Raw genomic sequence first — 14,735 nt, 5'->3', positions numbered from 1 at the left:
TGCAATTTGTAGAAAAGCTTTCTGTCAGATCTTATAAACTTTATTTTATAATTTTGGTCTATATAGTTTCATTCCAGTTCACTGTTAGTCTTAACTGTGCTATTTCTTCTGTTTGCTTTCCAGTACTCTTACGTTTGTTTATTGTTGATGTTGTTGTAGACTAAATGAGGTGAAAGCTCAGAGAGCTCTAGAATGCCCTTGCATTGTTGACTTGCAAACTGGTTCCTGCGGCTTTCATTTTTTGGAGGCGTTTCTCAGATTTCTAAAGAGAGCATTGCTGAAGAAAAAGTAAGTTCCAAACTTGGTCTAAGTAACCCTGTTAGTGTTAGCATGTAATGATATATTTATTACTTCATAGTTTGTGTCATTTTATTTATTTATTTTCCTTTTTAAAGTGTTGTTAAGTTGTTTGCATTAGTCACATGTGTCATTTTTGGATGCTGTTTGGTTCCGACGGGGCAACAAAATCTTGCTCTCCTATGAAATATGATGTATATTGATTGAATTGTGATTGAATTTACTGTATATTGATTACACTGAGTTGGTCGTATATATAAGAGATGTCAACTGAGATTAGCTTAAACATACACTAATCACAGCTGGTAAAACTAATTCTAACTAACTCAAGTTAATGCTAACAACTTTGGTACTGCTCCTGCTCACTTTATCTTGTTTGTTACTTTTTCAAGACACTAAATTACTCTCCAAATACACACAATAGCAGTAACAGATTTTCTATCTTCTAAGTCTTCTTCCCAATTAAAATCTGTGAAAGCATACAATCTTAAGTTAGTGCATTTAGTAAATTGAATGTATGAGTTAAACTTTATAAAGAATTTAATTTCATGAGTAAAAAATTAAATAACCTCATTCTTTATTAGAAAGAGTTCATGTTCAAATCAGGTGAATATGGTTTTCTTTGGTTTCTGTTGCTGCCATATCTCCAATAAATGAGGTTTTATTTGTTCTAAATTGAATAACAAAAATAGTTAGACACACAAAAAATTAGTTATTATATATTTATATAATATATATTATTTAACCTATTTTTAGTTTGTATTTTATATTTTAATGTATATTGTACATTGGTAATTAATTTGGTATATAATTTTCGATATCCACTTACATGATTGTTTATAATTTATAAATGTTGTTTGGATCCTCAAATTTACTCAGCTCATAAGCAGAACTTAGTTTATACAATTGAAACACAAAGCCAAACACCTAAAGTGAGATGGGTTTTCTGCATAGATATAATTAAATCTCTTCTCCCCTCATTACATATATATCTCTTTCCTATTATTGGTTATTATATATAGATAACACTTTTAATTTACAATTAGGTTTGTTGCTCATATTAAAAATGTCTGAGAGAGAGGAGCATTCAAATCCTGCTGTTCTTCCTGCTCATCCCTCATTACCTCCTCAACCTAGTGGATCTTCTGGGCGTAAGAATCAATCAGAGATATGGGAACATTTCATTCCAATCGAAGGGATAGAGAAGTATGCGAGATGTAAAAACTGCAACGGTCAAATAAAATATGCGGGGGGAACAAGTGCTATGCGGCAACATTGGAAGCGATGTTTTGACTCGAACAATGAACAGAGCAAGCGACAAAGGATAGAAGGGGAAACAAGTGGACCTATATCCTCACCAAGTGTTACAAAGTTTGACCAAGCAGTATCTCGAAGTATCCTCACTGAGATGTTTGTGACTGAAGAGCTAGCTTTCCGATTTGTAGAAAGAAATGTGTTTCGAAGGCTATTGCATAGCTTGCAACCTAAGTTTAAAATCCCTTCGCGTACTACATTGGCCCGTGACATACTTTCTTTTTATGAAACAGAGAAAATGAAGTTACAAAGTTATCTCTCTCATCATTGTCAAAAAGTGTGCCTTACAACTGACACTTGGACGACATCGAGTCAAAATTTGACTTATATGTCTCTAACGGCACACTTTATTGACAATGATTGGAAGTTGCAAAAGAGGATATTGAATTTTTGCCGGGTTGAGGGTCATTCAGGAGAAGTACTTGGTAGAGCTATTGAAGGTTGTTTGGATGCTTGAAAATTGCATCAAGTTTTTACTGTAACGGTTGATAACGCAACTTCTAATGATGGTGCAATTTTATACTTGAAAAAGAGATTAAATGCATGGAATAGTCTTGTTTTAAAGGGGGACTATCTTCATATGCGTTGTTGTGCTCATATCCTAAATTTGATAGTGAAAGATGGCTTGAAAGAGATTGATGATTCAATTACAAGAATTTGCAATGCAGTAAAATATGTCAAATCATCTCCTATGAGATGTGAAAGCTTCAAAGCGTGCATTGAGCGGGAGAGCATCAATTATAAAGGGCCTGTTTCTTTGGATGTCGAAACTCGGTGGAATTCGACATATTTAATGTTGGAGGCAGCATTGAAGCTTCGAGCAACGTTTGATTTGCTTGAGTTGCAAGATGATAAATATATTAATGAGCTGAGCAAATCTTATGGTGTGCCTACAGATGATGATTGGACTTATGCGGAGTCAATTTTACCATTCTTGAAAATATTCTATGATGCTACATTGCGCATTTCTGGGAGTTTGGATGTCACTAGTAATAAATACATGAAAGAAGTCTTTAGAAAAATCAAGTTGCATTGTGAAAATACTGATTTGAGCATAAGGTTAATGGCGTCCAAGATGCAAAGGAAATATGACAAGTATTGGAGAACTCCAAATGTCATTAACATGTTATTGTTGATTGCAATTGTGCTTGATCCATGTCACAAGTTGAATTTTGTAAATTGGATCTTGGATGAGTCATTTGGTGTTGAAAAAGGAGGAGAACTCAAGTCAAAATTATCTATTTGCTTGAATTCCCTTTATAATCACTACCAAGGCAAAGAAGATGAATCTCAAAGCAATCAAGATGCAATGATCAATGAAGAGGATGAAGATGATATCCTGAATATTTATTTGCAGTCAACTGGACGTGATTCAGATGCTAAATCTGAACTTGACAGATATCTGAAAGAAGATTGTGAGCCTAGAAACAAGTCGGCAGAGTTGGATATTTTGGGTTGGTAGAAGAGAAATTCAACCCGATTTCCTATTCTTGCACGTATGGCTCGAGAAGTTTTAGCCATACCGGTTTCTACAGTTGCTTCTGAGAGTGCGTTTAGTACAGGAGAAAGGATTATTGACCCTTATCGGAGCTCCTTGACACCATATATGGTGGAAGCTCTTGTATGCACTCAAGATTGGGTAATAGATGACCCATTTGGACTAATTGAAAATTTTGAAGAGATTGAAAAAGCTGAACAAGGTAATATATTTTTTTTCTTATTTCTTGTTTGTTACTAATTGTTAGTTTTCTATAATTAATGAGATATTTTTTTATGTAGGGAGAAATTCTTCAACAAATGTTGGCACGCTTGTTTCTCTTGAAGATGATTAGAATATTGTAATGGGCCAATATTGTGTTAGTCTGTTAGATTTGAATTAGTTTATTTTAACTTCATTTAGGTTAGTATCATATTATATCATATTTTGAATGTTGTCATTGAACAAAAAGTAAGACCATGCTTTAGTTTATTAGTATGTGAATACTTTATGATTCTTTCAACTTTTGATTTAGAGAGAGAGGGGAGAGAGAAAGTAAAAGGGAGAGAGAGAGAGAGAAAGAGAAAGGGAGGAGAGAGAAAGCGGAAGGGAGAGAGAGAAAGGGGAGAGAGAGAGAGAGAGAAAGGAAGGGGGGAGAGAGAGAGGAGAAGGTAGAGAGAGTGGGAAAGGGGGGAGATAGAGGGAGAGAGAGAAAGAGAGAGAGAGAGAGAGAGAGAGAGAGAGAGAGAGGTAGGAGAAAGAGAGGAGAGAGAGAGAGAGAGAGAGGAGAAGGGAGAGAGAATGGAAAAATGGGGAGAGAGAGAAGGGAGAGAGTGGATGGAGAGAGAGAGAGAGGGGGGAAGGGGGAAAGAGAGAAGGGAGGGTAGGAGAGAGAGAGAGAGGGGAAGGGAGAGAAAAGGGGAGAGAAAGAGAGAGAGGAAGGGGGAGAAAAGGGGAGAGAAAGAGAGAGAGGAAGGGGGAGAAAGAGGGGGGAGAGAGAGGAAGGGGGAGAAAGAGGGGGGAGAGAGAGAGAGAGAGAGAGAGAGAGAGAGAGAGAGAGAGAGGAGGGTAGGAGAGAGAGAGAGGGGAAGGGAGAGAAAAGGAGAGAGAGAGAGAGAGAGAGAGAGGAAGGAGAGAGAGAAAGAGAGAAAGAGAGAGGAAAGGAAGAGAGGGAGAGAGAGGGTGTGAAAGCTAGTTTTAGGCATAAACCAGTTTAAACTGGTTTTTTTAATTAAAACCAGTTTTATTTTTATGAACTGGTTTAAACTGGTGCACTGTATTATAAAATGGTTTAAAACCAATTTCTTATATGACAAAGCAGTTTGGTTCAGTTTCTAAACCATTTAAAATGGTTTAGTGCAGTTTCAGTTCAGTTTATGGAAAAACTGAACCATGCACACCCCTAGAAACTGCAGTTGCTAAAAATCCTGCATGAGACAATTCTATTTTGTCTCATGAATCTGGAGAAAATCCTGAAACCACCAGTTCCTTGAATCCCTTAGTGAACAAATCTGCTTCTAAGTTCACAAGACCTCGTGAATGGAGATTCTTAAAGAACTATCCACAGGAGTTTGTCATTGGGGATGTCTCAGAAGGTGACAAAAATTATTCATCTACTAGAAAAGCAAATGAAGAAACAAACATTACTTTTCTCTCTCAAATGGAGCCACAAAACATCAAGGAAGCTCTTGATGACCCATTTTGGGTAAAGGCAATGGAGAAAGAGTTTCATGAGTTTGAAAAGAACTAAATTTAGACATTAGTTCCAAAGTCAAGTGACAAGAAAATGACAAGCACCAAGTGGATATTCAGGAACAAACTGGGTGAAGATGGAAGCATTGCTAGAAATAAAGCAAGATTGGTGGCACAAGGATATGACCAAGAAGAAGGAATAGATTTTGAAGAATCCTTTGCCCCTGTTGCCCGAATGGAAGCCATAAGACTTCTTATAGCTTATGCTGCTTATTGTGGTTTCAAATTGTATCAAATAGATGTGAAATGTGTATTCTTGAATGGTGTGATAGATAGAGAAGTGTATGTGGCACAGCCACCTGATTTTGAAAATAAGGAATTTTCTAACCATGTTTTTAAACTATCAAAAGTTCTCTATGGTTTAAGAGAAGCTCCTAGAGCTTGGTATAAGAGACTTACTCATTTCTTTTGAAAAATAGTTTTCAAAGAAGCACCACAGACACTACTCTATTTATTAAGAATTCAAATAATTTTTTCGCCACAGACATTATTTTTGGATTAGCCAATGAATCCCTTTGTACTGAATTTGGAAAACTTATGACAAGTGAATTTGACATGAGTATGATGGGTGAACTTAATTTTTTCCTTAGGCTTCAAATTAAGCAAACTGAAAATGGTATTTTTATTCATCAAGAGAAGTATGCCAAGAAACTAGTTAAGAAATTTGGTATGAAAAATGTCAAACCCATGGGAACTCCCATGCACCCTAATTCAAAACTAGAAAAAGGAGAAACTGAGAAAGATGTTGATGAGATTAGGTATAGAGGAATGATTGGATCTCTTAAGTACCTAACTTCCTCTAGACCTGATATTGTACAAAGTGTTGCAATGTGTTCTAGATTCTAATCAAAACCAAAAGAATCACATCTTTCAGCAGTTAAAAGGATCATTAGATATGTTCATGGCACATCCAATTTTAGTTTATGGTATCCTAAGATTGATTATTTTTCTGTAGTTGGTTATTGTGATGCAGATTTTGTTGGAGATAGAGTTGATAGAAGGAGCAAATCAGGCATTTGTTGCTTCCTTGGAAAGTCTCTAAACGTATGGTCAAGTAAGAAGCAGTCCACATTGGCTTTATCCACTGGAGGCTGAGTATATAGCTGCTTCTTCTTGTTGTTCTCAGCTTATGTGGTTAAAAACACAACTCGCTGATTATAAATTAAATGCTGAAAATATTCCTTTGTTGTGTGACAACATGCGTGCCATTAATATTTCTAAAATCTAGTTTTGCACTCTAGAACAAAACATATGAAGTGAGATTTCACTAAATAAGAGAACATATTCAAAAATAGAATATTAGCATTCAATTTATTAAATCAGAGGACCAATTAGCAGATATTTTCACCAAACCACTAGCTGAAGACAGATTTTGCATGCTTAGGACTAGTCTAGGGATTATAAATTATGATTCTTTGTTTACGCATTGCTAATGTGTTTGTTGAAGTTTTTGTCTCACAGGAAGGTATGAGACAATTCTGGGCAAATGAAGAATTATCTCTCTGAACTTAAATCTCTAAACTCTAATACAAGTGCTGAATCATCTGGGCCAATCTTAAATTTCAGATTCTAAGTGGTCCAACATGTTTCCTTAAACACTACCATCTCTGGGCCCAATGAGTGTTACATATGGTGGTCCAATATGTTTCCTTAAAATCTGTGTGATTCTTGCTTTGTCTTTTAGTGAAAAAAGTTTCATTTAAATTTGTTTTTATTCTTTTAAAATATTCAATTTTTAAATCAAATCACTTTTTCATGATGTTAAGTCTTTTCAAGGTCAAATCATAGGTGATGCAGTTGCATGTTTCAAAAAAAAAATTTTGGTGCAGTTACCAATCTTCAATCTTCTCCCTTCAGAACCCCTTCCTCCAACTCTTCGGTTTCTCCCCACTACCATTAGTGCTCCTCTTCATTCGAAACCAAGGTCCAACCAAATGAGGAAGAAAACCGTTCTTCAAAAGCCTCCTCATGAAAAGGTTCTCAAGACCCCATGGCTCGAACGAAGAATCCTTCAAGGTTTCCATCTTCCTCCAAGCCAATCGCAACTCTCAGCACTCCTCCCAGTATTCCTTCTAAGCCCAATACCTCGAAAGGGAAACGCCCTGCTGCAGAGGAACCCGCATCTGAACCTACAAGACCTAAACCTAAGTCTGTTCCTACTCGTCCTCAGAGAGGTAAAACTCGTATCCCTCTTAAGTCTGTTAAAGGGCCTTCCATTGACCCTTTTGCACACAAATCACACTTCATGACCTCCCACTCAAACTAAAACCCACATCGTTTTAGATCTGCCATGAATCATAATTTTTATGAAGGGGTTATTGCTCATCGCACATTGTGTCCCAATTTTCTTGTTGATTTACCTAATCTGAAAAAGAAAGGTTTTTCTTTTGCTGAAAATTTTGAATTTCTAGACTGGAATCATATTTTTAAAATCAAAAAACCAGTTTATCCAGTTTTAGTCAAGGAATTTTATGCTAATATGACATATCATGAGGGCAGTGTTCATTCCTATGTCAAAGGCCGTGACATTATCTTAAATAATGAAAACATCAGTGATTCTTTGAAATACACTGATGTTGGTGCTTGTACTTACACCTCGGGTAAGTGGAATGAAGGAATAGGTCTCTCCTTCAATAATGCCCTGGCCTATGTATGTGAACACATTTCTTTGATTGATGGCATCACTCCTACTCACAAAGTCCTGGGTTACAAACGTGCTCAATTGCATCGCGTAATGAACCATGTCATCCTTCCTCAGAGTGGCTCATATCAAAGGGTGTCTTACAATGATACTCTAATTTTGTATGCTATTCTCACAAAAACAGAAATCTCTTTTGCATATTTAATGGTAAGGTATATGTTTGATTCTGTTAGAAGTGAGAAGGATAAAGCTCTTCCTTATGGCATGTTCTTAACCTATATTTTTTAATATTTTGGTGTTGACTTGTCAAATGAGACATATGAAAATAGACACTCATATCTAAAAGGAGGTAGTTCAGTGAAACAGCAGAAAAAGGGACCCACTCGTTCTGAAAGGGTGGTTCTTGATGATGATGATGATGATGATGAATATGAACCAGAAGAATCCCCTCCTCTATCTGCCTTTGGTACTTTAGCCTCCACTGGACACAAAACTATTCTGTATGAAGTTGTTAAAGATGTGGTGCAAGAGTTTGTCTCTCAGTCAAACCATATGATTGCTATGAGTAAAAAGCAAAGAAAACTAGCCACCAAGAGGATGAAAATGCTGCCACTGATCTTGAAAAGATGCTAGTTCTGATGAGGATGGTTCAGATGCCTGAATTTGTCTCATAGTACTGCCGCCCAGTGTTCACTTTTGTCTCATAAAAACTGTTGTTGTTTATTTTTGAACTACTCTCTGTTTTGTTTCGGATGATTGTAAACCATTTAACAACTGTGGCACTTAATTTCAGTTAATTAGATGTTTGGACTTTGCATTAACCATTTGTTGCAGGTTTTAAGTTGCAGATTTAAATCTGATATTGAGTGCTCTTCCACCCTTGATGACAAAAGGAGGAGTAGTAGCATGTGAATTTGGTGTTGTAAATTTGCTTTACATGATTTATTGCTCTGGTTTGCCATTGTTAGTCTTGATGCTCTATTTTATTCAGATTTGAGCAGTTTTAGGCTGGATATTTGTTATTATTGCTTATATGTTTTGTTCAGTTTTGGAATGGATATTTCATGAGAGGTTAAATTGTTTGAAAACCTTGCTGAGTGCTTCATCCATGGATAATATATTGTATGCAGTCATTATTGTGTTTCCTATGAGTATATGAAAATAGGAAAGAAGAGAAGAGTATAAATCTATGGGGAGCAACTCTTGAAACGGAAAGGAAGAGCAACACAAAAGCAAGTGACATCACTTAAAGGGAAGTTCCTTAACCTCATTCAAATTCAATTTCTTTGATCAATGTTACAATTATGTTTGTCATCAAGGGACAGCTTGTTGATTTTAGTAAACAATTAATTTCAATTGATGATGACAAACATTATTTTTACTGGGTTAACTACCCAATTAATTTTGATCAGTTTTGATTAAGTAATGCAGGCTAAAAATATAAGCATAGCAGCAGCCCAAAAATGGAACAAGAAAAAGAATCTGCTATTGTGGGTAACATTTACAAACAAAAGCCCAAATAAGAAATGCCAAAGAAATTACATGGGTTGAGAGGTAAGTGAACAAAACCCAAGCCCGAATTGCTCACCCAAGTTGATCCCTCCAAGTTAGTACACTCCAAACTCAACGTTCACTTTTTCCTTCGGTCAGACTCAAAATAAAAAAGAGAGACAGAGCTTCGTTCCCCATTCATTCACCATAGAAGAAAAAAAAGAGAAAGCTTAATCCAAAAGACAAAGGTCTAATCACCCAAATCAAACCATTTCAAGTTAAGTCAGAAGTTAAAGGTGATTTATTTCCATTTGCATGTAATTTACTTTCTTCATCTCTTCTCCAACTCTTTGCTATACCAATTTGGATAAATGGAGAAAGTGATTTCTGATAATCACTGCTGTGAATCAAAGGCCAAAATTGTTTCTTAGGGACAAAGTTGTACCTCAAGAGTTCAGATCTGGGTTTATCATTGAACAACTTTTTCTCTGCTTACCTGAGGCTTTGGGTCAAGCAAAAGGGATCAGATTCAAAATTCCTAACTTAGGGATTAATTGAAAAAGTGAAACGGTAAGTTGGTGAAGCACACAGCTCTCGAGGAGTTGACTTGGAAGAGAGCAACTAAGCAACATGCAAGGAGATACAAAAGAAAATTTTTCATCCTGCTGAAGGTAAGGAGAGAGAACCAGAGTTTTGAGTTTTTGTTCTGAAAAGCTAATCTGGGAAGAGTTCAACATGTTGGACAGTGTTTTCTAGAGAAAGAAGCATTCCTCCAATGTGAAGAACTTAATCAGTGTTAGCATATAGCAACAGAGGCTGTTGAAGCAATTAATCTCCTTCATGTTTTACAGATTGTAATTTTATTTTTCAATGTATATCTTTTTGTAATTTCTTGAGAGGTAAAAGGCTGAGTGATATGCTTGAGTAAAAAGTCTAGAGTGATTTCAGATTTCTTTACGTACTTTCAAATGTCTTGTGTCTTGTACCAGCGAGGTACCCCTTCCTAAGTTGGGTTAGCACTTAGAGTGAAGAGTTAGATATTAGCATAACCAAGTCAAGTTAGGTTAGAACTTGAGAGGAAAAAGATTGTATCAATCCTTTGGAATTGGTGTATGTAATACTTTAACTATAGTGGAAATTCCGTCACTGTTGTGGTGGAGACTGGATGTAGGTTGCATTGCACCAGGCAACTGAACCAGGATATATGCTTGTGTCACTCTTCTTATCTTCTTCTAAGTTCTGTTTTCTGATATTTATGAGACAAAATAAAATTGTCTCATAAAGGTTCTGCTGCACAGTTCAAATAGATTCAAAAGAAAAGTTTGCAAATAAAGACTTAATTCATTAAAGTAAAAGAAGGTCATAGATTCAACCCCTCTTCTCTAAGCCCTCTACAACTTTCACATGTTTCATATTGAAAATAGAAAATAGTATTAATTGATAGAAGAATTTACAATATTTAATGGACTAAATTATAGATATCTATTAGAACCGCTAACTTGATATGATAAAAAATTAATTTTACTAGAAAATGTACGACCAAATTTTCTTCCTTTTTACATTAGAGTTTTGGCATGTCCTGAATTTGGGAGGGGGTGAGAAGGGGGGGGAGATTTCACTAAAATTTCCATTTTCCTAGATAATTAATTATTGCGCTAAATAAACATTTAATCTTCTAAAGTTAGTAATTGATAGTTTTGATCTAAACAAAAAAGTTTTTTTTTAGTTTCGGTTCAAATTTTTCAAAAAATAAACAAAATTGATCCTATTATTATTATTTCATATACACATTAATTTGGAAGTGAATACTTATTCTTTAAACCATAAATATAAACTTAAATTATATAATAATTTAATTTACTTCTGCTCTTTTAGCAAATGCCATAAAAGAAATGACAGACCAAATATTTATTTAACGCTCAGTTGTTATAGTTAAACTTTTTATATTTAAAAATATATCATTTTAAATTTTTAAATACTAAAATGGTCATTAAACAAATAAAACTAAATATTCAAAGTTATAGAAATTTAGTTCAATTTGATATTGTTCTTGTATGGATACCTGGAGGGAGAGCTCGGTCTCTGGGAATCGACGCCAAGGTGTTATCTTCGGTGCCGACCTTTAAGCTTTGTGGTAATCCGAGCTTTACTCCAAGGGGATGTCCAATCGCGTAGAGCTTTGAGCAAGAAACAGGGGGGAGTGTACCTGCAAAGGCACTCCGAAGCTTAAGTCAGTATTGAGAATTCAATGTGTCTTGAGGATAGGAGATCATACATTTTTGTAGGCGAGAATGTATCAGTCCGTTATGCATCTACTTTATTGCCTGTATTAAAGGGCAATAATAAAAGTGAAATGTTAGGTTAGACGTTTTACTTTTATGAAGCAGTCCGTTAAGCTGATTTGTAACGTAAGATAACAGCAATGCCGATTAATAATGCAGAATCGATTAATAACGTAAATTGCCGAGTTATGCTCTCTAATGCCGATTTTGTAACGGTCTTGATCATAGAAATGCTGATCTTGTAACAGTCCCGATCATAGCCCCCAAGTTTAGCCTGAGAGTATGTTTTAATGAAGCAGGTTGAGCTTTAAATGAAGCATAAGTCGGCAATTGTGTATTACGTCGGCAAATGTGTTAGACCTGGAGCCCCCAGCTCAAGATGTTTTATTAAAAAGGGTTAGTAAAAGAAAAGTTATATTAAAAAGTAAACAGTTTTTAAATGAAGAGAGAGAAGTAATGATGGCAATAAGTGTGCTGTCATTTCCAAGACTGCTCTTTGGGTGGTTGATGTGACTGAGTGGGTTATTGTTACTTGAAGGGGTTTTTGTAACTCATTGGTAACTGTTACTAGAATGCCAATAGTGTAGGATCTACATCATTTTTTGAGTTTGTGAGATAAAGTTAGCTGTGGAGTTTTCCAAAAGGGAGAAAATGAGTAAAAGAGGTATGTGAAAGAACTTTGTTTCTATTTCTCTATTGAGTTTCTTTTCTTCTTCCTATGTTTTTGTTTGTTAGTGTTGATGAGGTTTGAGAAGGATAAGAAAGAGAGGATAGACTAGTCTTATGACTGGGTTAATGAGGATGTTAGGAGTCGTGTGTCATTGTTCTTGGATCAGGGAGCTGTAGATGAAGTGGATAAGGGTAAAGTTGTTAATTCTGGTTCTGGAGTTCGACTGGAGCTGCTGCCCTGTTCTGAAAGTGATAGGGTTTTTCATAGGGGTGAGGGTTTTGAACATTTTTTTTATGTATAGTTGTGTGCTTGAAGAGTTGAAGGTTAAACTTTCATTTAGTGATTTTGAATGTTAGATTTTGAAGCAGATGAACTGTGCTCCTTCTCAGCTACATCCGAATGGGTGGAATTTTCTTTGTGCATTTGAGGTATTGATGGAGTTTTTGGAAGAAGTCCCGTCTGTAGAGTTATTTTTCTCACTTTTTCAAGCAAAAGGTATGTGGAAAGGTGGGTGGGTGAACTTGAATAGTTCACCGAGGTTTGCAATATTTAAGCTGTATAAGTCATCATTTAAGGAATTTAAGGAGATGTATTTGAAGGTGAGGAGTGTTGAAGGGGATTTTCCATTTTATGTGGATGAGAATTTAGGGGAGAAATTCCCGATTTGGTGGTGTTCTGAGCCCAATAATATACTCGGCCCGGAGTTTATCAAGCCTAGGGATGAGTGTATTATTGAGTATCTTATCGAAGCTATTGATCAGAAGGAATTGAAAGGAAAGTAAGCAGGCTGTGGTAGATTACTTAGGTGAGTTTGTTCGGGTTTTATTTTGTGTTCAGTATTTGACATACATTGGTGAAAAGTTGTTTTTCTTTGTTTTCAGGTGGAAAATATCCTGGTGTATCTGCGGCAAACTTGAGGGCACGTGTGAAAAGTAAGAATTTGGATAAGAAAGGCTCAACGTCCAAAGTTGAGAAAGTTGTTGGTGCTGGAGAGGTTGATCAACCGAAGCCGGGGAGGAAGAAAGTTATTGCTAAGAAAAGATAGGGTGATGTGGTGGATTTGTCCGATGTTTCTGATGATGAGAAGGATAATGTTTCGATGGAGGAGGTTCAGAGGTTTTATGATAATCAGAAGAAGTTGCATGACTTTGTCGAGCGGAGTGAGGAGTCTTCGCTCTGTGGGAAGGATTATCCATTCATGATTACTGCTGATGAGGTATGCCAGACCCCGTCCGATGTAATTTTGGCGGAAGAGGTGGGGATGTGGCGATTGATCAATATATGCAAGTGATCTTATTTTTGGGGTAAATAGTTTGAATTTGTGTTTTTGTTTTGTAGAAAATTAATGTTATAATGTATGATCCTCAAGTGGTGGGACTACGGCTGGCGAGTTTAGGACGGAGCTGTGAAAAAATTCATCGGAAGTTCGTTGAGAAAAAGGAGGATCCGAGTTTGAAGGAAGAGTTGGCTATAAAGGCTGCTAAGATTTCAGAGCTGGAGGTGAAGTTAGTTGAGGTTGAGAAGTATTTGAAAGAGGTGAAGGAGAGCTATGCCAAAGATGTTGAAGATTTAAAAAAGAAAAAAGCTGACTTATCTGCTCTGAGTACTCGTATTATCGAGGTTACTGCTCAGTTGAAGGAGGTGGAGAAGAACAAGCAAGGATAAATTCTTGATTTTTTCCTTGAAGGATTTGAGAGGGCTGCTCTTCAGGCGAGATTTTTGGCTCCCGGGGTGGATTTCTCGGCGATGGGTCCAGGCAAAATAGTGCAGGATGGCGTTATGGTTGAAGATGTTGGTGCTGCTGAGCAAGGAGATGAAAATATTTAGTTGTGTGTTGTTTTGCTGTTGTTGTATTTTTTGCTTGTTGGTAGACTTATTTTGTTCCTGAGTTGAGCTTAATTTTGTGATATTATTTTTGATGCTGTTTTGTGAAAAACAAACTCTTGGTGTTTCTGGTTACATGCTTTTTATGCATGTTATGTTTATGAGATAATATTATTGCTTGAATGGGTATTTATATGATTTTTGAATGTGGTTTTGAGGCAGACATCTTTATTAGGTAAAATTATGTTAATGGTGAAATGCCATTATTTGATGGAGAAGCATAAAAAGGCTAAGTAGGCTGAGCATAATGAGATAGGCATAGATTTTGTTTGATAATATCTGGACTCTTTTGAATGGTCGGCAGTAATTTGTGTTAAATTTTGAAAAGTTGTTTTCTGAGTATTGCTCTGGCATCTGTTCGAGTGATTTATTTAGAGTGGTAGGATTTGGTATAAGATCGGAAATGTACCGAATGATCGGATTTGGATTGTAATCGGTAATTTGATTAAATGATTGTATCCGAGTGGTCGGATTAAGATCAGTTATTTGAGGGATTAAGTGATGAAATTTGAATGAACGGATTCTGACTTAGATCGGTTATTGGATTGAATCATATTATCCGAATTATTGGATTCCGTTTTAAGGTCGGCAGCCGGAATGACTGATTGTATCCGAATAATCAGATTCTGTTTTAAGGTCGCAGTCGGATTGACTGATTGTATCCGAGTGATCGGATTCCGTTGTAAGGTCGAAAGTCGGAATGACTGATTGTATCCGGATGGTCGGAATGATAGTATAGGTCGGCATTATATGTTTATAGATGAAGCGAAAAATGGAGAAAATAATGAGTTGATAAAATAATACATTTATTGGAGAACCTTTGATTCCAAAGGCCCAGGTAGGCTAGCCTCGTTAAAACCTCTCCAAGCAAAATCCTTGTGGGAAAAATCTTGGTAGTAGGAAAAAGAGTACTGGCCTGTCCCTGGT

At 36.2% G+C, this 14,735-nt stretch overlaps 1 protein-coding gene across 1 annotated transcript; it reads left to right on the top strand.

The window, feature by feature from the left end:
* The first annotated feature begins 1,363 nt into the window (after positions 1-1,363).
* LOC140178519 (zinc finger BED domain-containing protein RICESLEEPER 2-like) lies at positions 1,364-3,073 on the top strand. Its single transcript, XM_072215690.1, has 2 exons — positions 1,364-2,051; positions 2,226-3,073. Exons 1-2 carry the CDS (start codon positions 1,364-1,366, stop codon positions 3,071-3,073), a joined length of 1,536 nt encoding a protein of 511 aa, XP_072071791.1.
* Positions 3,074-14,735: the final 11,662 nt, after the last annotated feature.

The sequence above is a fragment of the Arachis hypogaea genome, chromosome 14 (genome assembly GCF_003086295.3).
Source record: "Arachis hypogaea cultivar Tifrunner chromosome 14, arahy.Tifrunner.gnm2.J5K5, whole genome shotgun sequence".
Lineage (NCBI taxonomy): Eukaryota > Viridiplantae > Streptophyta > Magnoliopsida > Fabales > Fabaceae > Arachis > Arachis hypogaea.
Note: the sequence above shows the minus strand (reverse complement) of the source record. Positions and strands in the feature narration are given on the sequence as shown.

Coding starts and splice junctions, on each gene's coding strand:
- LOC140178519 (XM_072215690.1), top strand. CDS start 1,364: ATGTCTGAGAGAGAGGAGCATTCAAATCCTGCTGTTCTTCCTGCTCAT. Junction 2,052..2,225: donor ACTTGGTAGAGCTATTGAAG/GTTGTTTGGATG, acceptor TAAATTTGATAG/TGAAAGATGGCTTGAAAGAG.